The sequence below is a fragment of the Acipenser ruthenus genome, chromosome 29 (assembly GCF_902713425.1).
Source record: "Acipenser ruthenus chromosome 29, fAciRut3.2 maternal haplotype, whole genome shotgun sequence".
Taxonomy (NCBI): Eukaryota; Metazoa; Chordata; class Actinopteri; order Acipenseriformes; family Acipenseridae; genus Acipenser; species Acipenser ruthenus.
The window spans coordinates 18057966-18081372 of NC_081217.1; the positions used below are offsets into that span (position 1 = coordinate 18057966).

The 23407-nt window shown below is 41.4% G+C and overlaps 2 protein-coding genes across 5 annotated transcripts in view; one reads left to right on the top strand and one right to left on the bottom strand.

Moving 5' to 3' along the window:
- The window catches only part of LOC131702145 (complement receptor type 1-like), a 67704-nt gene extending 44329 nt beyond the window's left edge, over window positions 1-23375 (top strand). The window contains exon 10 of the mRNA XM_059004250.1: window positions 23122-23375. Coding sequence (XP_058860233.1) covers window positions 23122-23168 — 47 coding nt within the window. The 3' untranslated portion in view covers window positions 23169-23375. The remainder of the gene's footprint in view (window positions 1-23121) is intronic.
- Window positions 1158-15114, bottom strand: LOC117964448 (complement receptor type 2-like). Of its 4 annotated transcripts, XM_059004236.1 has the most exons (13): window positions 14851-15099; window positions 11926-12022; window positions 11663-11736; window positions 11190-11369; window positions 10760-10948; window positions 10178-10372; window positions 6202-6298; window positions 5919-5992; window positions 5446-5625; window positions 5016-5204; window positions 4431-4628; window positions 1821-2009; window positions 1158-1492 (listed from the first exon to the last, which is right to left on the bottom strand). In XM_059004236.1, the coding sequence occupies exons 1-13, from the start codon at window positions 14918-14920 to the stop codon at window positions 1488-1490; spliced, it is 1737 nt and encodes a 578-aa protein (XP_058860219.1). In that variant the 5' UTR covers window positions 14921-15099; the 3' UTR covers window positions 1158-1487. The 4 variants fall into 4 exon arrangements, with proteins under 4 accessions (XP_058860219.1, XP_058860222.1, XP_058860221.1 ...); XM_059004239.1 differs by lacking the exon at window positions 5446-5625 and having other exon boundaries at window positions 14851-15114; XM_059004238.1 differs by lacking the exon at window positions 11190-11369 and having other exon boundaries at window positions 14851-15113.
- Window positions 23376-23407: the final 32 nt, after the last annotated feature.

The window sequence follows — 23407 nt, forward strand, 5'->3', positions numbered from 1 at the left end:
TTGTGGATGAGGAAAAAAGTTACAAGAAATAGATGACTACAGTTATTTATTTCAGCATTTTTCTTTTTTTTTTTTTTTTGCAAAACTCAAAAAATGCTAATTCAAAAGTATTCATATCCTGACAAGGAAAATGAAATTAATAGCTAGTTGAGGCACCTTTAGCAATAATAACCTCTTTTAAACAATTAGGATATTTGTCAATGAGTTTTTGGCATGATTTTTTTGTGTTTTTGACCATCTTCAAAGCAAAATTGTTCCAGTTCATTCAAATTCCAAGGACTTCTCTTGTGCACAATACCAAAGATTCTCAATCAGATTTAGACCGGGACTTTGACTAGGCCATTCCAGAACCTTCATTTTATTCTTCTTTAAATTGCTGAAATAATTGTAGAAATCTATTTCTTGTAACTTTTCTTCCTCATCCACAAAAGCAAAACTTTTGCTACAAAAGATTTTTCCTATATGTTTTTGAGAAATTTCTGGAAATTATACCATTGGGATATGTAAATTTTTGACTACAACTCTGTGTGTGTATGTATATGTATGTATATGTATATATATATATATATATATATATATAATATATATATATATATATATATATATATATATATATATATATATATACAGTGATGGAGTATATGTTTCTAACCTTAAATTGCAGGCTTTAGGACCCTGGGTTTAGAGACATGCACTCCACCTCAAAAAAGGCTTATTATTTAATTGTAAAATTGAAATTGATAATTGTGGAGGCTTTGAAGGAGGCGTTGTGCTTGAGTGTTGGGGAGAGAGGTGAAAATGAGCCAGTATGGAAGAAAACTATTGAAAGAAAAAGTAACATATGTGTTTACAGGTGTAAATGGGTTCAGCCTGTCCCTGTTTAGACAGCATTCTGTCTGTTTAGTTTAGTGTTGTAAACAAATATACACTACACTGTTTTTCGGCATTCTGGTGTCTTGAGTATTATTTGAAAAAGCACAACATCTACGAAGGGCTGGGCTTCATTACAATATATACATATAACGAATTATATATAGGGGTAATTGACAATCATTCATTCAATTACCCCTGGCCACATTATATAAATGGAACAAAGGGATGAATGTTTAGAGAAAGAGAGAGAATATTAATTCATTCATTGATAGAAGGACAAAATGTAGCAAGTATGAAAATGTTTAATGGAGAAGGAAATATAAACAGGCATACAGTTTTAGTTATGTAAATGTTAATTGTCAAACTTGTATCGTCTTTCTCTACATCTTCTTTGCCATAAATGCATTTAAGCCTTAAAAAAATAGAATGCTCTGTACTTTGTAAAATAACATGTGATTATATTTCTACATGATATTTCCATGCAGAAAAACAGTGGACATGCTTTTTATTTCTGTGTAATCTTGAAGCTTGAGTCATCCATTCGGAGGAAATCGGTTCTTTAGCGTTCTACAGACCAACATTGGCAATTTTCAGTTCTGTGTAAATGACTGCCTTTATCCTTGTCATTAAAAAAAAAGAAACAGAGGTTATTACAGCATTAAGACAAGCAATTTATGTAAATCCATGTTAAAAAAAAAAAATGAAAATACAGTACTAGACCAACAATTAGAATCACATGCCATAACACTGTGGGAGTTAAGTGTGAGGGGCACAACTATAGACAACCCTTATTCAACATAGGTAAGGCTTTGAAAAGTGTCCTGGAGGGATCCGTGCAGTGGTGAATGAGGACGCACCGGCACACTTGTGCTCTGCGTCACTTCCCCTTTCTAGAGCATCAACATTCGCAGGCACCGAGATTAAAAGCAAACGAGAAGCAGACTTACCTGTATGGCGGCAAACCAGCGTGGGTCCAGTCCATTTGGAATTGTTACAAGTCACATAGGCCAGGGTGGAGATGTCTCTTGTGTACCCTGGTTCACACTCGTAGTGCAGTCTGTCCCCCTCCTGAAAGACCTTTTTTGACATCTGTGGCTTTGCATTCAGGACGGCAGGTGGAGGCTTTCTGCACCACTCTGAAAGAAAAAAAATACAGCATTCTGTCTGGCTTAAAAAGTGAATCCATAATCACTCAGTGATAGAATATGTAGAAAACCGCCCCTTCACCCATTAATAGTGATGCACTGCTTGGATGGGAGTGACAGCTGGTAAAAAAAATATAGCAGCAGAGGAAAATGATTAATACAGTTTTTAAAAGTGACGAATACCTTGGCACTGGGAAGGTTTGCTCCACTTCCCAGAGTCTTCGCATTGTATGTATTTAGACTTTTTCTTGTCATCACAGCTGTAGAACATACAGTGCCTTGCGAAAGTATTCGGCCCCCTTGAACTTTGCGACCTTTTGCCACATTTCAGGCTTCAAACATAAAGATATGAAACTGTAATTTTTTGTGAAGAATCAACAACAAGTGGGACACAATCATGAAGTGGAACGAAATTTATTGGATATTTCAAACTTTTTTAACAAATAAACTGAAAAATTGGGCGTGCAAAATTATTCAGCCCCCTTAAGTTAATACTTTGTAGCGCCACCTTTTGCTGCGATTACAGCTGTAAGTCGCTTGGGGTATGTCTCTATCAGTTTTGCACATCGAGAGGCAAATTTTTGCCCATTCCTCCTTGCAAAACAGCTCGAGCTCAGTGAGGTTGGATGGAGAGCATTTGTGAACAGCAGTTTTCAGTTCTTTCCACAGATTCTCGATTGGATTCAGGTCTGGACTTTGACTTGGCCATTCTAACACCTGGATATGTTTATTTGTGAACCATTCCATTGTAGATTTTGCTTTATGTTTTGGATCATTGTCTTGTTGGAAGACAAATCTCTGTCCCAGTCTCAGGTCTTTTGCAGACTCCATCAGGTTTTCTTCCAGAATGGTCCTGTATTTGGCTCCATCCATCTTCCCATCAATTTTAACCATCTTCCCTGTCCCTGCTGAAGAAAAGCAGGCCCAAACCATGATGCTGCCACCACCATGTTTGACAGTGGGGATGGTGTGTTCAGGGTGATGAGCTGTGTTGCTTTTACGCCAAACATAACGTTTTGCATTGTTGCCAAAAAGTTCGATTTTGGTTTCATCTGACCAGAGCACCTTCTTCCACATGTTTGGTGTGTCTCCCAGGTGGCTTGTGGCAAACTGTAAACGACACTTTTTATGGATATCTTTAAGAAATGGCTTTCTTCTTGCCACTCTTCCATAAAGGCCAGATTTGTGGAGTATACGACTGATTGTTGTCCTATGGACAGAGTCTCCCACCTCAGCTGTAGATCTCTGCAGTTCATCCAGAGTGATCATGGGCCTCTTGGCTGCATCTCTGATCAGTCTTCTCCTTGTATGAGCTGAAAGTTTAGAGGGACGGCCAGGTCTTGGTAGATTTGCAGTGGTCTGATACTCCTTCCATTTCAATATTATCGCTTGCACAGTGCTCCTTGGGATGTTTAAAGCTTGGGAAATCTTTTTGTATCCAAATCCGGCTTTAAACTTCTCCACAACAGTATCTCGGACCTGCCTGGTGTGTTCCTTGTTCTTCATGATGCTCTCTGCGCTTTAAACGGACCTCTGAGACTATCACAGTGCAGGTGCATTTATACGGAGACTTGATTACACACAGGTGGATTCTATTTATCATCATTAGTCATTTAGGTCAACATTGGATCATTCAGAGATCCTCACTGAACTTCTGGAGAGAGTTTGCTGCACTGAAAGTAAAGGGGCTGAATAATTTTGCACGCCCAATTTTTCAGTTTTTTATTTGTTAAAAAAGTTTGAAATATCCAATAAATTTCGTTCCACTTCATGATTGTGTCCCACTTGTTGTTGATTCTTCACAAAAAATTACAGTTTCATATCTTTATGTTTGAAGCATGAAATGTGGCAAAAGGTCGCAAAGTTCAAGGGGGCTGAATACTTTCGCAAGGCACTGTAAGGTCTCCCACATTTTCTCTGATCTTCCCTATTATACTGTTCCTAATCTGTGCAGGAATCTTACATGACACACCTGGAGAAAAATCATCATAAATGATTCCTACATTGAGTTAAATATGAGGATGTTACAGCATCAGATAGTCTTCATCTCACTGCAGATCATTAAAAATGAGATTCATTTATACAACATGTTCTAAGACACTTTCCATACCTACACAGTCCAAAATGTTGCAGTACATATTTTTTTTACTTACACTTATTGTTATATTTTAAACAATAAAAACTTGATTACATGAATTGATCATTTATTATTTCTGGTGGACAATGCCATAATATAAATAATCAAAACAAATCAATCCACTTGCTGTAATACCCTGGACCGGACACATATTATAAATAAATAAATACATATCGCTCTGCAGTTGCTATAAACTACAGCACTAATACAGAATGCACAAGCGAGAGCAAGCGTTTGAAATCACAATTCAATCAATAAAGAAGAAAACTCCTTACGTGTGCAGCGCAATTTGAGTGAGGTCCAAGTCAGATCTTTTTTACACACGATATAGTCCCGCTTCGATAAATCTTTTCTGAATCCGTGTTTGCAATTGTAGTACACACGATCACCTGGTTGATATTCTGACTTTGCAATGTACCCCGGCTGTAATGTAGCAATCTTTTTGGTAGGAGGAGGAGGTGCATCACATGTCCCTTAAAAGAAACAGTTGAGTTAACAAATAATACTTGGCAGCGAGACGTTTGAATACTCCATTCAAATGAATTAAGCATGTGGGATTTCATAAGGTATGCTGACATTTTAGACAAAAGCACCTGGCAGGTTAAAAGTGTCAAAGATTAGACCTCTATAATAACAGTAAAGGTTTTCCACAATTATATATTGTAAGAAACACACTTGCTTTATCCACAGGTGACAAATAGTGGGGAGGTGCTCCACACATCCCTGTATGTCAAGACAAAAATCACATCTGTGTGCACCACAGCAATAATAATCAGGTCACAAAATGGCCCTGATGGGTTACTTTAAATGGCACGGTCTAGAACATAAAGCACATTATTGGTGTTGGGGAGGTTACTTACTTTTAAGGGGAATGCATGTTGGGATTTTTGGGTGCCATTCACTATTTTCTTCACAGGTAACAGCGTTTTCTCCAAGGAGTTCAAATCCCTCACTGCAAGCAAAACTAACATCATCTTTGTATTTATAATCTGGGCCAAATCCTGCCGTCTTCCTGCCATTTGGCAGTGTTGGGTTCTGGCAGCTGATCTCTGCAAAGATAAGAGATACATTGCATGTGTCTAACAGAGGGGACAGCAGCATTTCAGCTTTCTTTATGATGCATTTGGAACAACTCAGCGTTACGACTGTTTTTCTCATCGTGCATTCAGTAAAATGTCTTTAGCTGGAAACACTAGGACAAATCTGTATTAAAGCTGCAGTTGTGTTAAAACTGCAAAATATAGGGCAACTGTCTAACAATGGGATTGGTTGATAGCGCCCATACTATACCTTTACACTGGGGTGGCGAGCTGCTGTAGTTCCCATGCAAGGTGCAAACAAGCTCCCTGCTTCCAATCAAGAAACCCTTTGTACACTGGTAGACTACAACTGTGTTATACTCCACATCTCCTGAACGCTGGTTCCTGATTTCACCATCTGCAATCTCTGGAGGGTCTGGACACTTAACAACTATCAGAAAAAAGGGACAGATTCAGCTGTTTGGTACTTATCTAATAAGTGAGGTCATCAAACATACCCTCCAACATGCAAGCAACATGAGTGGTATGATTAGACATGTCTCAAATGAAATTGGCATTTACCATTTACTCGTGACATTTCTGCACACTCATACAGCCTGTGTTTAGGAATAACCTAACGAAGTTTCATCACAATCGGATAAGAGACTCTTTAGGTGTATGTATCCCTGGCCACAGGGTTGGACATCTGCAACCTTCTTACCTTCACATACGCGACCTTCTTACCTTCACATACAGGAATTTGTCCATCCCAGCCCTTGTCTAGACACACTCTGTAGTCCCTGCCTGCCACCAGGTACCTAAAACCACACAGAACATGCAATCACTACAAACAAAACATTCCCCACACTTGTACTATGCATTTACTGGGGTCTATTCAATTTACCTTAAAGGTGTGTAAATATCGACATTGCTTAATTCATTTTACAAAAAAAAAAAAAATACATTGAGAATTTAAAAACAGAGGGGGTAATGGCTTATCCTTTTCTGGCTTAGCTGGGATACTCACCCCTCATCGCAAACAACGCTGGCCTTATCTCCAAAGTGGACGCCCTCAAACACAAAGTGCCCATTCAGTACCTCCCCCGGACTACCACAGGACTTAGCTAAAACAGAGTGTGAAAACAAAGCTTCAGAACAATCACGTGACAGTGACAATACAGCAGCCTCACCCAAGCTCTCTGGGATTATGGGCTTTGTAATAGGGGGGCTTTGCGGGTTCATACTGATGGAAAATATTGTGCAGCCCTCCATAGGTTTGGAACAGAAAAGGACAGGGCCATTCCACTTCAGATTTAACAGACGGGCTAACTCTCTGCAAAGAAGAATCTCTTCTTCTACATATGGTGTGGTCACACTATGAGAAACCAAGTCCAGTTATGAACTTAAACTTATAGTTTCACCTTAGAGTTTTGACTGATCCATATTATATGCGACCAGCTAAGCAGCAGCTAACTGTCCACTCTTTATATATACTGGTGGCCAAGGATCCTCATATTTCCTTTATTAACAAAATGCAGAGGACACTTAATATCCTGACAAAGCCTTGTGATGCCCTATGCTTGTATGATTCCGATCCCCCAAAGCCAAAGATTCAATAAAGGTTTTGTACTGTGTCTGTCAAACAAGGGATATGCAATTTTTGATTGCAGCATGTGGTGGAGCAGTGATTGCATTAAGCACTGGCATCTGCATCTGAATACATTCAGAAGAAAGGTTATATGTTGTACTTAGGTTCACACTCCAGCGTCAGTTCTGACCACACATTCTTGCGACAGGTAATCGAAGGCAGTCCAGCTGTTCTTCGATAGCCATGCGCACATGCGTACACTACTTTAGCTCTGCTGGGGAATTCATTTAGTTTTTCATATGCGTTTTTCAGGACGACATTGGGCTTTGAAGGAGGTGAATAACATTGTCCTGAAACATGAGCAAATGGACCAGATTTAAAGCAGCTCTCTCTGTCTCTGAGCAACGCTGATTATGCACAGTGTATCTTTTGTTGGGACATTATAGTATATTTTATTTGTATTATTGCATTATTGCAAGTTTTCAATTAATAGATGTAGATTTCCTAAACAGTAAACTCAATTTCGGCTAATCCATGTTTTTAACTAATTCAGGCTCAAGACGGATTAATGTGGGTCTACTGTGTATGTATGTATGTATGTATGTACTGTATATAATATTCATACAGTTGTAATCAAAAGTTTACAGGAATTCGAAATTTGAAATTTGAAATTTCTCGAAAACAAATAATTATTGAAAAACTCTTTTGGAGCAAAAGTTTTGCTTTTGTGGATGAGGAAAAAAGTTACAAGAAATAGATACAGTCTACAGTTATTTATTTCAGCATTTATTTTTTTTTGCAAAACTCAAAAAATGCTAATTCAAAAGTATTCATACCGACAAGGACATTTTAATTAATAGCTAGTTGAGGCACCTTTAGCAATAATAACCTATTTTAAACAATTAGGATATTTGTCAATGAGTTTTTGGCATGATTTTTTTGTGTTTTTGATCATCTTCAAAGAAAAACTGTTCCAGTTCATTCAAATTCCAAGGACTTCTCTTGTGCACAATACCAAAGATTCTCAATCAGATTTAGACCGGGACTTTGACTAGGCCATTCCAGAACCTTCATTTTATTCTTCTTTAAATTGCTGAAATAAATAATTGTAGAAATCTATTTCTTGTAACTTCTCTTCCTCATCCACAAAAGCAAAACTTTTGCTACAAAAGATTTTTCCTATATGTTTTTGAGAAATTTCTGGAAATTATACCATTGGGATATGTAAACTTTTGACTACAACTGTGTGTGTGTATGTATATGTATGTACAGTGCCTTGCGAAAGTATTCGGCCCCCTTGAACTTTGCGACCTTTTGCCACATTTCAGGCTTCAAACAGAAAGATATGAAACTGTAATTTTTTGTGAAGAATCAACAACAAGTGGGACACAATCATGAAGTGGAACGAAATTTATTGGATATTTCAAACTTTTTTAACAAATAAAAAACTGAAAAATTGGGCGTGCAAAATTATTCAGCCCCCTTAAGTTAATACTTTGTAGCGCCACCTTTTGCTGCGATTACAGCTGTAAGTCGCTTGGGGTATGTCTCTATCAGTTTTGCACATCGAGAGACTGAAATTTTTGCCCATTCCTCCTTGCAAAACAGCTCGAGCTCAGTGAGGTTGGATGGAGAGCATTTGTGAACAGCAGTTTTCAGTTCTTTCCACAGATTCTCAATTGGATTCAGGTCTGGACTTTGACTTGGCCATTCTAACACCTGGATATGTTTATTTGTGAACCATTCCATTGTAGATTTTGCTTTATGTTTTGGATCATTGTCTTGTTGGAAGACAAATCTCCGTCCCAGTCTCAGGTCTTTTGCAGACTCCATCAGGTTTTCTTCCAGAATGGTCCTGTATTTGGCTCCATCCATCTTCCCATCAATTTTAACCATCTTCCCTGTCCCTGCTGAAGAAAAGCAGGCCCAAACCATGATGCTGCCACCACCATGTTTGACAGTGGGGATGGTGTGTTCAGGTTGATGAGCTGTGTTGCTTTTACGCCAAACATAACGTTTTGCATTGTTGCCAAAAAGTTCGATTTTGGTTTCATCTGACCAGAGCACCTTCTTCCACATGTTTGGTGTGTCTCCCAGGTGGCTTGTGGCAAACTGTAAACGACACTTTTTATTGATATCTTTAAGAAATGGCTTTCTTCTTGCCACTCTTCCATAAAGGCCAGATTTGTGGAGTATACGACTGATTGTTGTCCTATGGACAGAGTCTCCCACCTCAGCTGTAGATCTCTGCAGTTCATCCAGAGTGATCATGGGCCTCTTGGCTGCATCTCTGATCAGTCTTCTCCTTGTATGAGCTGAAAGTTTAGAGGGACGGCCAGGTCTTGGTAGATTTGCAGTGGTCTGATACTCCTTCCATTTCAATATTATCGCTTGCACAGTGCTCCTTGGGATGTTTAAAGCTTGGGAAATCTTTTTGTATCCAAATCCGGCTTTAAACTTCTCCACAACAGTATCTCGGACCTGCCTGGTGTGTTCCTTGTTCTTCATGATGCTCTCTGCGCTTTAAACGGACCTCTGAGACTATCACAGTGCAGGTGCATTTATACGGAGACTTGATTACACACAGGTGGATTCTATTTATCATCATTAGTCATTTAGGTCAACATTGGATCATTCAGAGATCCTCACTGAACTTCTGGAGAGAGTTTGCTGCACTGAAAGTAAAGGGGCTGAATAATTTTGCACGCCCAATTTTTCAGTTTTTTATTTGTTAAAAAAGTTTGAAATATCCAATAAATTTCGTTCCACTTCATGATTGTGTCCCACTTGTTGTTGATTCTTCACAAAAAATTACAGTTTCATATCTTTATGTTTGAAGCCTGAAATGTGGCAAAAGGTCGCAAAGTTCAAGGGGGCCGAATACTTTCGCAAGGCACTGTAAGGTCTCCCACATTTTCTCTGATCTTCCCTATTATACTGTTCCTAATCTGTGCAGGAATCTTACATGACACACCTGGAGAAAAATCATCATAAATGATTCCTACATTGAGTTAAATATGAGGATGTTACAGTATCAGATAGTCTTCATCTCACTGCAGATCATTAAAAATGAGATTCATTTATACAACATGTTCTAAGACACTTTCCATACCTACACAGTCCAAAATGTTGCAGTACATATTTTTTTTTACTTACACTTATTGTTATATTTTAAACAATAAAAACTTGATTACATGAATTGATCATTGATTATTTCTGGTGGACAATGCCATAATATAAATGATCAAAACAAATCAATCCACTTGCTGTAATACCCTGGACTGGACACATATTATAAATAAATAAATACATATCGCTCTGCAGTTGCTATAAACTACAGCACTAATACAGAATGCACAAGCGAGAGCAAGCGTTTGAAATCACAATTCAATCAATAAAGAAGAAAACTCCTTACGTGTGCAGCGCAATTTGAGTGAGGTCCAAGTCAGATCTTTTTTACACACGATATAGTCCCGCTTGGATAAATCTTTTCTGAATCCGTGTTTGCAATTGTAGTACACACGATCACCTGGTTGATATTCCGACTTTGCAATGTACCCCGGCTGTAATGTAGCAATCTTTTTGGTAGGAGGAGGTGCATCACACGTCCCTTAAAAGAAACAGTTGAGTTAACAAATAATACTTGGCAGCGAGACGTTTGAATACTCCATTCAAATGAATTAAGCATGTGGGATTTCATAAGGTATGCTGACATTTTAGACAAAAGCACCTGGCAGGTTAAAAGTGTCAAAGATTAGACCTCTATAATAACAGTAAAGGTTTTCCACAATTATATATTGTAAGAAACACACTTGCTTTATCCACAGGTGACAAATAGTGGGGAGGTGCTCCACACATCCCTGTATGTCAAGACAAAAATCACATCTGTGTGCATCACAGCAATAATAATCAGGTCACAAAATGGCCCTGATGGGTTACTTTAAATGGCACGGTCTAGAACATAAAGCACATTATTGGTGTTGGGGAGGTTACTTACTTTTAAGGGGAATGCATGTTGGGATTTTTGGGTGCCATTCACTATTTTCTTCACAGGTAACAGCGTTTTCTCCAAGGAGTTCAAATCCCTCACTGCAAGCAAAACTAACATCATCTTTGTATTTATAATCTGGGCCAAATCCTGCCGTCTTCCTGCCATTTGGCAGTGTTGGGTTCTGGCAGCTGATCTCTGCAAAGATAAGAGATACATTGCATGTGTCTAACAGAGGGGACAGCAGCATTTCAGCTTTCTTTATGATGCATTTGGAACAACTCAGCGTTACGACTGTTTTTCTCATCGTGCATTCAGTAAAATGTCTTTAGCTGGAAACACTAGGACAAATCTGTATTAAAGCTGCAGTTGTGTTAAAACTGCAAAATATAGGGCAACTGTCTAACAATGGGATTGGTTGATAGCGCCCATACTATACCTTTACACTGGGGTGGCGAGCTGCTGTAGTTCCCATGCAAGGTGCAAACAAGCTCCCTGCTTCCAATCAAGAAACCCTTTGTACACTGGTAGACTACAACTGTGTTATACTCCACATCTCCTGAACGCTGGTTCCTGATTTCACCATCTGCAATCTCTGGAGGGTCTGGACACTTAACAACTATCAGAAAAAAGGGACAGATTCAGCTGTTTGGTACTTATCTAATAAGTGAGGTCATCAAACATACCCTCCAACATGCAAGCAACATGAGTGGTATGATTAGACATGTCTCAAATGAAATTAGCATTTACCATTTACTCGTGACATTTCTGCACACTCATACAGCCTGTGTTTAGGAATAACCTAACGAAGTTTCATCACAATCGGATAAGAGACTCTTTAGGTGTATGTATCCCTGGCCACAGGGTTGGACATCTGCAACCTTCTTACCTTCACATACGCGACCTTCTTACCTTCACATACAGGAATTTGTCCATCCCAGCCCTTGTCTAGACACACTCTGTAGTCCCTGCCTGCCACCAGGTACCTAAAACCACACAGAACATGCAATCACTACAAACAAAACATTCCCCACACTTGTACTATGCATTTACTGGGGTCTATTCAATTTACCTTAAAGGTATGTAAATATCGACATTGCTTAATTCATTTTACAAAAAAAAAAAAATACTTTGAGAATTGGCTTATCCTTTTCTGGCTTAGCTGGGATACTCACCCCTCATCGCAAACAACGCTGGCCTTATCTCCAAAGTAGACGCCCTCAAACACAAAGTGCCCATTCAGTACCTCCCCCGGACTACCACAGGATTTAGCTAAAACAGAGTGCGAAAACAAAGCTTCAGAACAATCACGTGACAGTGACAATACAGCAGCCTCACCCAAGCTCTCTGGGATTATGGGCTTTGTAATAGGGGGGCTTTGCGGGTTCATACTGATGGAAAATATTGGGCAGCCCTCCATAGGTTTGGAACAGAAAAGGACAGGGCCATTCCACTTCAGATTTAACAGGTGGGCTAACTCACTGCAAAGAAGAATCTCTTCTTCTACATATGGTGTGGTCACACTATGAGAAACCAAGTCCAGTTATGAACTTAAACTTATAGTTTCACCTTAGAGTTTTGACTGATCCATATTATATGCGACCAGCTAAGCAGCAGCTAACTGTCCACTCTTTATATATACTGGTGGCCAAGGATCCTCATATTTCCTTTATTAACAAAATGCAGAGGACACTTAATATCCTGACAAAGCCTTGTGATGCCCTATGCTTGTATGATTCCGATCCCCCAAAGCCAAAGATTCAATAAAGGTTTTGTACTGTGTCTGTCAAACAAGGGATATGCAATTTTTGATTGCAGCATGTGGTGGAGCAGTGATTGCATTAAGCACTGGCATCTGCATCTGAATACATTCAGAAGAAAGGTTATATGTTGTACTTAGGTTCACACTCCAGCGTCAGTTCTGACCACACATTCTTGCGACACGTAATCGAAGGCAGTCCAGCTGTTCTTCGATAGCCATGCGCACTACACTACTTTAGCTCTGCTGGGGAATTCATTTAGTTTTTCATATGCGTTTTTCAGGACGACATTGGGCTTTGAAGGAGGTGAATAACATTGTCCTGAAACATGAGCAAATGGACCAGATTACACTTCTGGCTTCGAAAATTCATAAGGCCATATTTTCAAAGTGTTTAATCCACTCTTTAATGAACTCTATTATTATTATTATTATTATTATTATTATTATTATTATTATTATTATTATTATTATTATTATTATTATTATGCATAAAACTAGAACTAAACGGCCAAGTACTATACTGCCAGTTCTCTGCAGCATTAACATGATTTAATGGAGTTAATGAGTTAATTAAAGAAGAGAGGAAACGCTTCGTAATAAACCCCTCTTCGCTTGCTTTGATTAACGCGGCAGTGTAAAGACTGGGTGGTTGCACACGATCTGATGCACACAGTGTATCTACAGTACAGCGTTTAGTGAGAGGACGAATGGGCTTCTCCAGAAAAAAATAATGTCTAAAGAAAAACAAATCTCTGAAATGGTTATGCCGTTAGACATTATCCCTTTGAACAAGTGTATTGCAGTTGAGCTATATAGGCAGATGATGCTACCGCAGTGTGTAACATATTTACTAGTGCCACTACTAAGTAGCTGATTTCGCTACTGTGTTTGAACACATTTATTTTTATTTAAACTTAAGGCCAATAAAATAAAATTTAAAAAATACATGAATCTTTCCCTCCTGTTAAACTACTGACAGAAGTCACTTTTTTTTTTTTTTTTTTTTTTTGGCGGATGTAGAATTTGTACTGGTATTAATAAATGTCAAAAACTTGGCTGTGTACTGTATGTTATGCTTTAGGATACGCTGTCTAGAGGCCACGTACACAAATCACAGTAGCAAAGTTTTGAATGCATCAAAAACAGATCTCACCCGAGTTCCCTGGAACCTATGACGTTTTTCTTTCTTTCAACGTTAATGTTAAGGTTATATACTTAAAAGCTATTTATTTGTTTGTTTGTTTTTAATAATTAAAAATGTGCCTGAAGAAAAAGCATATCTCACTGGCCTTAAGACTAGTTAAAGGGGAAGGAGGAAACTGTAAGATTTGCTATATCTTTTTTTAAGGGTTGGGGTCCGGGTTGTAATGAGAAAAACCGGGTCCAAATCCGAAACGTATTTCATACCCACCCAACAAAAACGCCATTGTTTGTTATTATTATTATTATTATTATTATTATTATTATTATTATTATTATTATTATTATTATTATTATTATTATTATTATTATTATTTATTTCTTAGCAGACACCCTTATCCAGGGCGATTTACAATCGTAAGCAAATACATTTCAAGTGTTACAATACAAGTAATACAATAAGAGCAAGAAATACAATAACTTTTGTTCAAGCAAAGTACAAGTGTGACAAACCACAATTCAATAATACAGCAGATAATAGTGATAGTTACATCAGGATATGATTAAATAGTGATAGTTACATCAGGATGTGATTAAATACAAAGTACTACAGGTTAAACACTTGGCAGATTACAGTATTCTGAAGTACAGGATTAAATGCAGTAACATAGGGGGCAGATAAGAGCAAAATAAAGCACATTTACATGAAGGGTGACCCAGGATACAAACAGTGGATTGTGAAGAGGATTCCGTTACTTTATCTACTTGGCGTGGATCTCTGACGCGCTATAATCACCAGAGAAGTGTTTTCTTTGTACAGAAAAACACACAGAACAGAGTGGAATCTTCAAACAAGCACAGGTAAATATGACTTTGTGGGAGACGTTGGTTGCTGCCAGTCTCTTTATCCAAACAGTACTACGTGTTATTCTGTGTGTGCTGCCTTTGTTCTTTATCAAACGTCTTTAGCCCAAATTAAAATCTATGTAAAACAAATGCAAAGCAATATCATTACACAGATCATCATTACATAAACATGCAAACCCGAACATGTCGGTAACAATTTAAAGTAGTATATTTGTTATCATTCCCATAAGAAAACATAACTCGTTTTTAAAATACTAACTAACCCCTCTTTAAAAAGCAAGGTAAAGCTTGTCTCAGTATTGACAGTAGATAATCAAAGTCCTTTTCTTACCCCAGACGCTTGCGATGAACAAGTAATACACCAAAAATACAGCTTTGTTGATAATTTTGCATACTGACATTTTTTTCCACTAGTGGTCTGGCCCACAAGCGACTGGTTATATCCTAGAATTTAGAGTACTGTACGATGGGTTGCTAAAGTATACGCTAATCGAAATATTGAAATATTACTAAGTCAGTCTCCGCATTAGCTTGTCTTGCTGTTTTTATACAGCGTTGAATGCCTCACTCTATGGGAGGGTTTGGCGACTGTGTTGTTTTGTTTTGTTTTGTTTTGTTTGGTTTTTTGTTTGGTAATTGTAGTGACTGTCTAGTCTGCGCCCACTTTCCTGTGTGGTGATGGTCATGATTTATATCATTCTGCAGGACTAGACAGAACTCCAGTACACAGGAGCTGTGAAAAGGGTTATTTGGAGGATTTGTAATTTTTACAGGAGCACTCTGTTGAATTACACCGTGTAACATTTTTTTTTTTTTTTTGGTTCCTGGGTAGTAAGTGTTATTTCCTAATTGCTTATGCCTCAAAAGTATAGAAAGTGGCTATTATTCCCCACAAACTTTGCTTTTGTGACGAGGACAGTGATATTTTGAAATTTACCTATTTTCCAGAACATTCCAGATAGATTCAGTGCTGAGTAAACTTGGAGTAACTTCTAGAACTTTCTAGAACTTTCCAGTAATATAAATAGTAGTATAAATACAGGGGCCTTAAGCCCACCAGTTCAGTTTAGTTCCAGCTGCCTAAGTGGATACATATCTGCATTTTTCTGAGATGGCATCAAGAGGCTGCAAGCATCCGGCAGACGCATTTTGCTATGTCTGCGGCCAATTTATCAAGACAAGAGCGAAAAAGTACTCCGTGGCCTCACACATCTGCTAAGATGTGTGAGGCCTACAAGGCATATTTCAGCATGCCTGTCAGGGATCAAGACAAACCCTGGGCACCTCATTTCACCTGCGAGCACTGCAAAAAAACTCTGGAAGGTAAGATGGACAATTGTTGCTCGGAATTTTATGTTATAAAATTTGTTAATATTTTTTAAATTGTAAAAGTTTTTAATTTTAAAATGTTTACAATTTTCAATGTTATTGAAAAAATATATCATATATGAAAAATGTTGAGAGAATCTCTTACACATTAGTCATGGGTGAAATAAATGTATTTTTGTAGGATGGTACAGAGGGGAAAAGAGAGCCATGAAGTTCGCTATCCCAAGAATTTGGCGGGAACCCACTGACCACTCAAGCAACTGCTACTTCTGCATGGTGGACCCTTCCAAACGTCGGACTGGCAAGAATGCACCTGCTATCACGTATCCGGACCTTCCTTCATCCATCGCCCCAGTGCCACACTGCCATGAGCTCCCCGTACCCACTCCTTCAGAGAGAGAGCATCCGTCTTTAGATGAGAGCAGCAAGTCAGGGAGCGAGGAAGACGTTGTAGATCCAGATGACAATTTCAGAGGTGGAGCTGAGGAGAGAAACCCATACTACCCCAACCAAAAAGACCTCAACGACTTGATTAGAGAGCTTGGTCTCACCAAGTCCAATGCCGAGCTTTTGACGTCTAGGCTCAAGCAGTGGAACTTGTTGGATGAAAGTGTGCAAGTCGCAGATCAGAGGAAGCGTCACCAACCTTTTTCCAGCTTCTTCACCCGTCAAGATGGGCTCTGCTTCTGCCACAATGTGACCAGTCTGTTCGAGGCAATCGGAATCACCTGTAACCAGAATGAGTGGCGCCTCTTCATTGACAGCTCATCCAGGAGCCTCAAAGCCGTGCTGCTCCATAATGGTAACAAGTACCCGTCTCTTCCCCTGGCTCACTCGGTGCACCTCAAAGAGGATTACAACAGCATCAAGACCTTGCTGGACGCCTTGAAGTTTGATGAGTACGGCTGGGAGGTCATAGGAGACTTCAAAATGGTGGCATTCCTGATGGGTCTCCAAGGCGGTTTTACCAAGTTTCCCTGCTATCTTTGCCTTTGGGACAGCAGGGACACCAAGGCGCACTACCACAGGCGGGACTGGCCACAGCGGACCGAGTTCTGTGTGGGGAGGAACAACGTCAAGTGGGAGCCACTGGTGGACCCCCGGAAGGTGCTGATGCCACCACTGCACATCACATTGGGCCTTATGAAACAATTTGTCAGAGCTCTAGATAAGGAGTCGGCCAGCCTTCAAGTACCTTCAAGACTTCTTCCCTAAGCTGTCTGAGGCAAAGGTCAAAGCCGGTGTCTTCATCTGACCACAGATAAAGAAGATCCTGGAGTGCAATGAATTCCCCAAGAAGCTCACTAGTAAGGAGAAAGCGGCTTGGAACAGCTTTGTCGCAGTGGTTCGGGGCTTCCTGGGCAATCACAAGGCCGAAAACTATGTAGAGCTGGTTGAGACTCTGGTGAAGAACTACGGCACAATGGGCTGTAGGATGTCCCTCAAAGGCCATATCCTTGATGCTCATCTTGATAAATTCAAGGAGAACATGGGAGCGTATTCGGAGGAGCAAGGCGAGCGCTTCCACCAGGATACACTGGACTTTGAACGCCGCTACCAAGGACAGTATAACGAGAACATGATGGGAGACTACATTTGGGGGCTGATTCGTGAAAGTGATTTACAGTATAATCGTAAATCTCGAAAAACTACTCACTTCTAAATCTTTTGTAGTCATTTTTGTATTACTTTAGTATAAATACATGTTAATTTGGATTCACATGTTGTTTTTTTCTGACTTTATGTGAACGAAAAGACACAAATTCGCCCGTTTTCTCATTGGAAATAGGTAAATTTCAAAATAGCACTGTCCTGGTCACAAAAGCAAAGTTTGTAGGGAATAATAGCCATTTTCTATACTTTTGAGGCATAAGCAATTAGGAAATAACACTTACTACCCAGGAACAAAAATTGTGTTACATAGTGTTACTTACTGGATACTTAGCACATGGTTCTGTTTATAGAACAGCCACAGACATTGTTTTTTGTTTCTGTGAAACGCACTACATCTCTGACCAGGGTGAACCAAGGCCAGGGGGTGAAGGGCAATCACAAATAATCAGAAAACAATGGAACAATTTAAAGGTCATAATCAACAACAGTCCTTGCATTGAGAACACTCTATTCTTCAAAAGCAAGCAAAAGCCGTTACACACATGGGAATCAATCAATCAGTTCGTTGTTGCACGTGTAGCTATGCCTGTACGTTTAATTGCATTAAACATTTATTATGGTTCCACTTCAGCCCTGGCGAAGGGTTCTATCGTTGAGATCACATTCAGAACAAAAGGGTAATATACACATTGTTAGCATTGTTCTAGAATATAACAGTAATAGAATTACTAAGTTGTGTCAGCTTCCAGAACAACATATGAATAATTAACCGAGTGATTTTTTTCACCACAACCTTGTGCTTCTGACCACAAAGCGATAGCAAGTCTTGTAAGAACATGCAACAGCCCGCTGGATATTTAAGCAATTGCACACTCGGGTATCTCAGAGGGGCAATTAGAGGGAACAGAAGCTGAATTCCAGTAAGCTACTGTAATTTGCTTTAACCACATGACGAGTGTAAACCACAATTTAACATGATGAGTGTAAACTACGATTTAACATGCCATTATTATTATTATTATTATTATTATTTATTTCTTAGCAGACGCCCTTATCCAGGGCGACTTACAATCGTAAGCAAATACATTTCAAGTGTTACAATACAAGTAATACAATAAGAGCAAGAAATACAATAACTTTTGTTCAAGCAAAGTACAAGTGTGACAAACCACAATTCAATAATACAGCAGATAATAGTGATAGTTACATCATGATATGATAAAATAGTGATAGTTACATCAGGATGTGATTAAATACAAAGTACTACAGGTTAAACACTTGGCAGATTACAGTATTCTGAAGTACAGGATTAAATGCAGTAAAATAGGGGGCAGATAAGAGCAAAATAAAGCACATTTACATGAAGGGTGATAGTGTCCCAGGATACAAACAGAGGAGTTCTACAGGTGCTCTTTGAAGAGGTGAGTCTTAAGGAGGCGCCGGAATGTGGTCAGGGACTGGGCAGTCCTGACATCTGTAGGAAGGTCATTCCACCACTGCGGAGCAAGGGTGGAGAAGGAGCGGGCTCTGGAGGTAGGGGAGCTAGTCTTCTAGTGCAGGCAGAGCGGAGAGGTCGAGTGGGGGTGTAAGGAGAGATGAGGGTCTGGAGGTAGCTGGGTGCAGTCTGGTCAAGGCATCTGTAGGCTAGTACAAGAGTCTTGAACTGGATGCGAGCGGTGATCGGGAGCCAGTGGAGCGAGCAGAGTAGTGGAGTAGCGTGGGCGAAGCGAGGCAGAGAGAACACCAGGCGGGCAGCAGAGTTCTGGATGAGCTGGAGCGGACGGGTGGCGGACGCAGGGAGGCCAGCCAGGAGGGAGTTGCAGTAGTCTAGGCGGGAGAGTACCAGGGCCTGGACCAGGAGCTGGGTAGCATAGTTGGTGAGGAAGGGTCGGATTCTTCGGATGTTGCTCAGGAAGAATCGGCAAGTGCGTGCCAGAGTGGAGATGTGCTGGGAATAAGAGAGGCAGGGGTCCAGGGTGACTCCAAGGTTCTTAGCTGAGGAAGAGGGAGAGAGTGTGGTAGATTCCAGAGGAACAGAGATAGAGAGATCAGAGGAGGGGGAGGAGGAGGGAAAGAAAAGGAGGTCAGATTTAGAGAGGTTTAGTTTGAGGTGATGCGAGTGCATCCAGGAGGAAATAGCAGACAGACAGGTAGAGATACGGGAGGAGATGGTGGAGTCAGAGGTGGGGAAGGAGAGGAAAATCTGAGCATCATCAGCATAGAAACCATAGGATGCGATGAGGGGGCCCAGGGAGCGGGTGTAGAGAGAGAACAGGAGAGGACCCAAGACTGACCCTTGGGGGACTCCAGTTAAGAGAGGGTGAGGTGTGGATGTTGCTCTACGCCAGGTTACCTGGTAAGTATGGATGGAGAGGTAGGAGGAGAACCAGGCCAGAGCAGTGCCAGAGATCCCCAGGTCAGCAAGAGATGATAGTAGAATAGAGTGATCAACAGTGTCAAAGGCAGCAGAGAGGTCGAGGAGAATTAGGACAGAGGAGAGAGAGGCAGCTCGGGCACACTTAAGTGAGTTGGTGACAGACAGGAGGGTGGTTTCAGTGGAGTGAGCAGAGCGGAAGCCAGATTGGAGAGGGTCAAGCAGAGAGTGGTTGGACAGGAAAGCAGAGAGCTGGCGGTGTACAGTCCGCTCGAGGGTTTTGGAGAGGAAGGGTAGGAGGGAGACAGGACGGTAGCTCTGGAGGGAGGTGGGGTCGAGGGTAGGTTTTTTGAGGAGGGGAGTGATAGAGGCTTTTTTGAAGGCAGAGGGAAAGATACCAGAAAGTAGAGAGGTGTTGAGGAGGGAGGAGATGAAGGGGAGTAGAGCAGGAGCAGCAGCTTGAAAGAGGTGAGTGGGGAGGGGGTCCAAGGCACACGTGGTGGGTTTGTGACCCTGGAGCAGGGAGGAGAGGTCAGAGTCTGAGAGGGGCAAGAAGGTGGAGAAGGAGGGTGAGTTAGTAGGGGTTGCAGTGGGTGTAGGAGTTGGAGTGGAAGGGGTTCGGGGGAGGGAGAGGTGTTAAAGAGTTTGCGGATATCTGAGAAGGAGGCAAAGTCATCAGGGGAGATAGAGGAGGGAGGAGGAGGAGGGGGGGAGGGTTTAGGAGGGAGGAGAAGGTAGAGAATAGTTTACGTGGGTTGTTAGTGGAGGCTTGGATTACAGATTGGAAATAAGCACATTTAGCAGAGGAGAGAGTAGAGGAGAAGGAGGAGAGGAGAGTGCGGTAAAGGTCTAGGGCAGCAGGGAGTTTGGTTCTCTTCCATTTCTTTTCAGCAGATCGCAGTGTGATTCTTGCCGAGCGGAGCGCAGAGGAGAGCCAGGGATGGGGAGGGGAGGGGCGAGCAGGACGGGAGGTGAGGGGACAGAGGGAGTCGAGGGAGGAGGTGAGTGAGGAGAAGAGGGTGGAGGTAGCAGAGTCTACGGAGAGTTGTGAAAAGGAGTCGATAGGAGGGAGGTGAGAGAGAGCAGTGGAGGCAAGGACAGAGGGGGAGAGAGAGCGGAGGTTACGACGAGAGGTGACAGTGGGGGTAGGAGGATAGTGATCAGAGAGGTCCAGGGGGGTGACAGAGAGGGTGGAGGGGCAGCAGGCCCTGGAGAAGGTGAGGTCCAGTTGACGGCCAGCTTTGTGGGTAGGAGGGGACGGAGAGAGACAGAAGTCGAAGGAGTGCAGGAGAGGGAGGAATCCAGCAGAGTGGCTGGGGTTGGAGAGATGGATGTTGAATTCACCCAACAGGACAGTCGGGGTAGACAGAGAGGGGAGGGAGGAGAGTAGATAGTCGAGTTCATCCAGAAAGTGAGTGAGAGGCCCAGGGGGGCGGTACAGAACAATGAGCAGGAGTTGACAGGGAAAGGTTAGTTGGACTGCATGAAATTCAAAGGTATTGACAGAGAGTGAGATGAGATCGGAGGGGACAGAAAAGAGTAAGGAGGGAGAGAGGAGAAGACCCGTCCCACCTCCCCGTCCAGTGAGACGCGGGGTATGGGACAGGACGTAGAGAGAGGACAGGGCAGCAGGAGTAACAGTGTTATCAGGGGACAGCCAGGTTTCAGTGAGAGCAAGGAAATCGAGCGAGAGGTGGGAGGCAAAGGCAGAGATGAAATCAGCTTTGTTAGCAGAAGAGTGACAGTTCCAGAGTGCACCAGAGAGTGTGCGGGAGGGGGGGAGAGGCAGAGAAATGAGGTTAGAGGGGTTGGAGGAGCAGCAGCGGAGGGAGGGCAGAGGACGAGGACGGGAGGACAGAACAGGGATGTGAGAGACAGTCATAGCAGGACAAGCAGGACAAAAGGCACAGTAGGAGCAGTAGGGTGGAGGGTACAGACCTGACTAGTAGATAGCTTCTTCTAGAGCCCCGTTAGGTTTGGATCTATTGGAACAGCGTCTCAGCGCAGGCCTCCCCTCGCTGGACTCCCACAGCTAGACTCCCGGCTCTTTTGTTGAGGCTCTTCGGTTTGCTGGCGCTTCTTGCTGGCGCAGAAATAGGCTGGTACTAATCACACACCAACTCAGCTAATTCAAACACCACCTTACAAAGTTACCAAATGTAGTTAATTAAAAATTACTTGAAGCAGGAACTTGCCTATCTGCCTCAGTCCCTCAGCGTGTTTCTGTGTATCTCTTCATGTAGACCAAGTTTGAAGATCCATGTAAGAATAGTTGAATCACACTCAAGACTAAAAAAGAAAAAGCTCTCTTTAGTCAGTGTTGTCTATCTGTCGGGGGTCTGAATAGGATAATAAATGGATCCATACTTTGCTAGAAGTTCTACAATAGCTGCCGGTTGACAGGGAGTGGTTACCTGCAATGAGTTACCTGTCCAGATTCTGTGCTGTGTGCATGTTGACTCAGGCAAAGGGAACTTTAGGTGAAGCATGCAATACCATTCATTCTCCAAATAGCTTGGTGTGACGTACACTAGAACAGCATGACGCTTTCAGGGTTGCAGTGCCAAATTCCAGAATTCACAGGAACTGTGCCTTTAAATGGAGATGTAGGTTGGATTGGAGATTTGAATTCTTTTTTATGGAGTCAGTGGCTGGCACCGGGGGAAACATACCCCTCCTCTTTAACAGAATACTTTGAGGATCTTAGCTAGAAACGTGTGGACACCCAGACCCGCCACTTTAATGCAGATTAAATACTGCTATGCACCTTTTGTCCAGTAGTAGGTGACGGTGGGTATACTTATGGTTAGTTCCTGGTGTAACCAAGCACTGAGGTTGGGGTCCTGACATGCCCAGTGAGCTGGTGAATGGTAGTGCTGTGTTGAGCACAGCAGCGTTTCAGTCACTCCAGTTCAAAAGACCTGTCTCTTCTATCTCATCCGCTTTCAAATCCGACCACCTAATTCACAGCATGTGATAATGACTTTGTTACAGCGAAGGTGTGTTTGCATGTACATGAAGTAATGGCTGTCCTGCCCCTTAACACAAGGCAGAATAATGTACTTGACTCATGGCAGGAAACATTTAGCAATGCTCATGATGGATACTTATAAATAATACCATTGTTAGATTAAATGCCTATTTAAAGAAGCTAATGGCTCCCAGTATTCCCGTTCCACCAACGCCCATCTTCCTGAAAATACCACAGCTGTTAAATCTGATCAGTCCTCCAAATGAGGGAGACTCTTTGCTTGCTTACATAGTATATTTTTACATTGATTTCAGTGAGAGGCAGATGTGAAGCTTCCAGACGGTTTGAAACAGCTTTCTGACATTCAGTCAAACATGCTTATGAAGAGCATCCAGTAGAGGAAAGCTGGTCCCTGTGTACGACTGGTCTGTGTTCCAGGTTTGAGAAGGAGCTGGCAATTAGCCTTGCCAGGGATGATAGGTACTGTGGTTATGTATACTATACACGTATCAGAAAATGGAAAGGCAGTTCAAAATAAAAAAAACACTTCACGACATTCACCTTGAATTGTAATTTTTATTTTTTTATTACTGGAAAGGC

Excerpts from the sequence above, each read along its gene's own strand:
- LOC117964448 (XM_059004236.1), bottom strand. The coding sequence starts at position 14,920 with ATGTCAGTATGCAAAATTATCAACAAAGCTGTATTTTTGGTGTATTAC. Across the intron at positions 12,023-14,850 it reads GTTCATCGCAAGCGTCTGGG|CTAAATCCTGTGGTAGTCCG; the intron begins GTAAGAAAAGGA and ends ACTCTGTTTTAG. Across the intron at positions 11,370-11,662 it reads ACAAATTCCTGTATGTGAAG|TTGTTAAGTGTCCAGACCCT; the intron begins GTAAGAAGGTCG and ends TTTTTCTGATAG.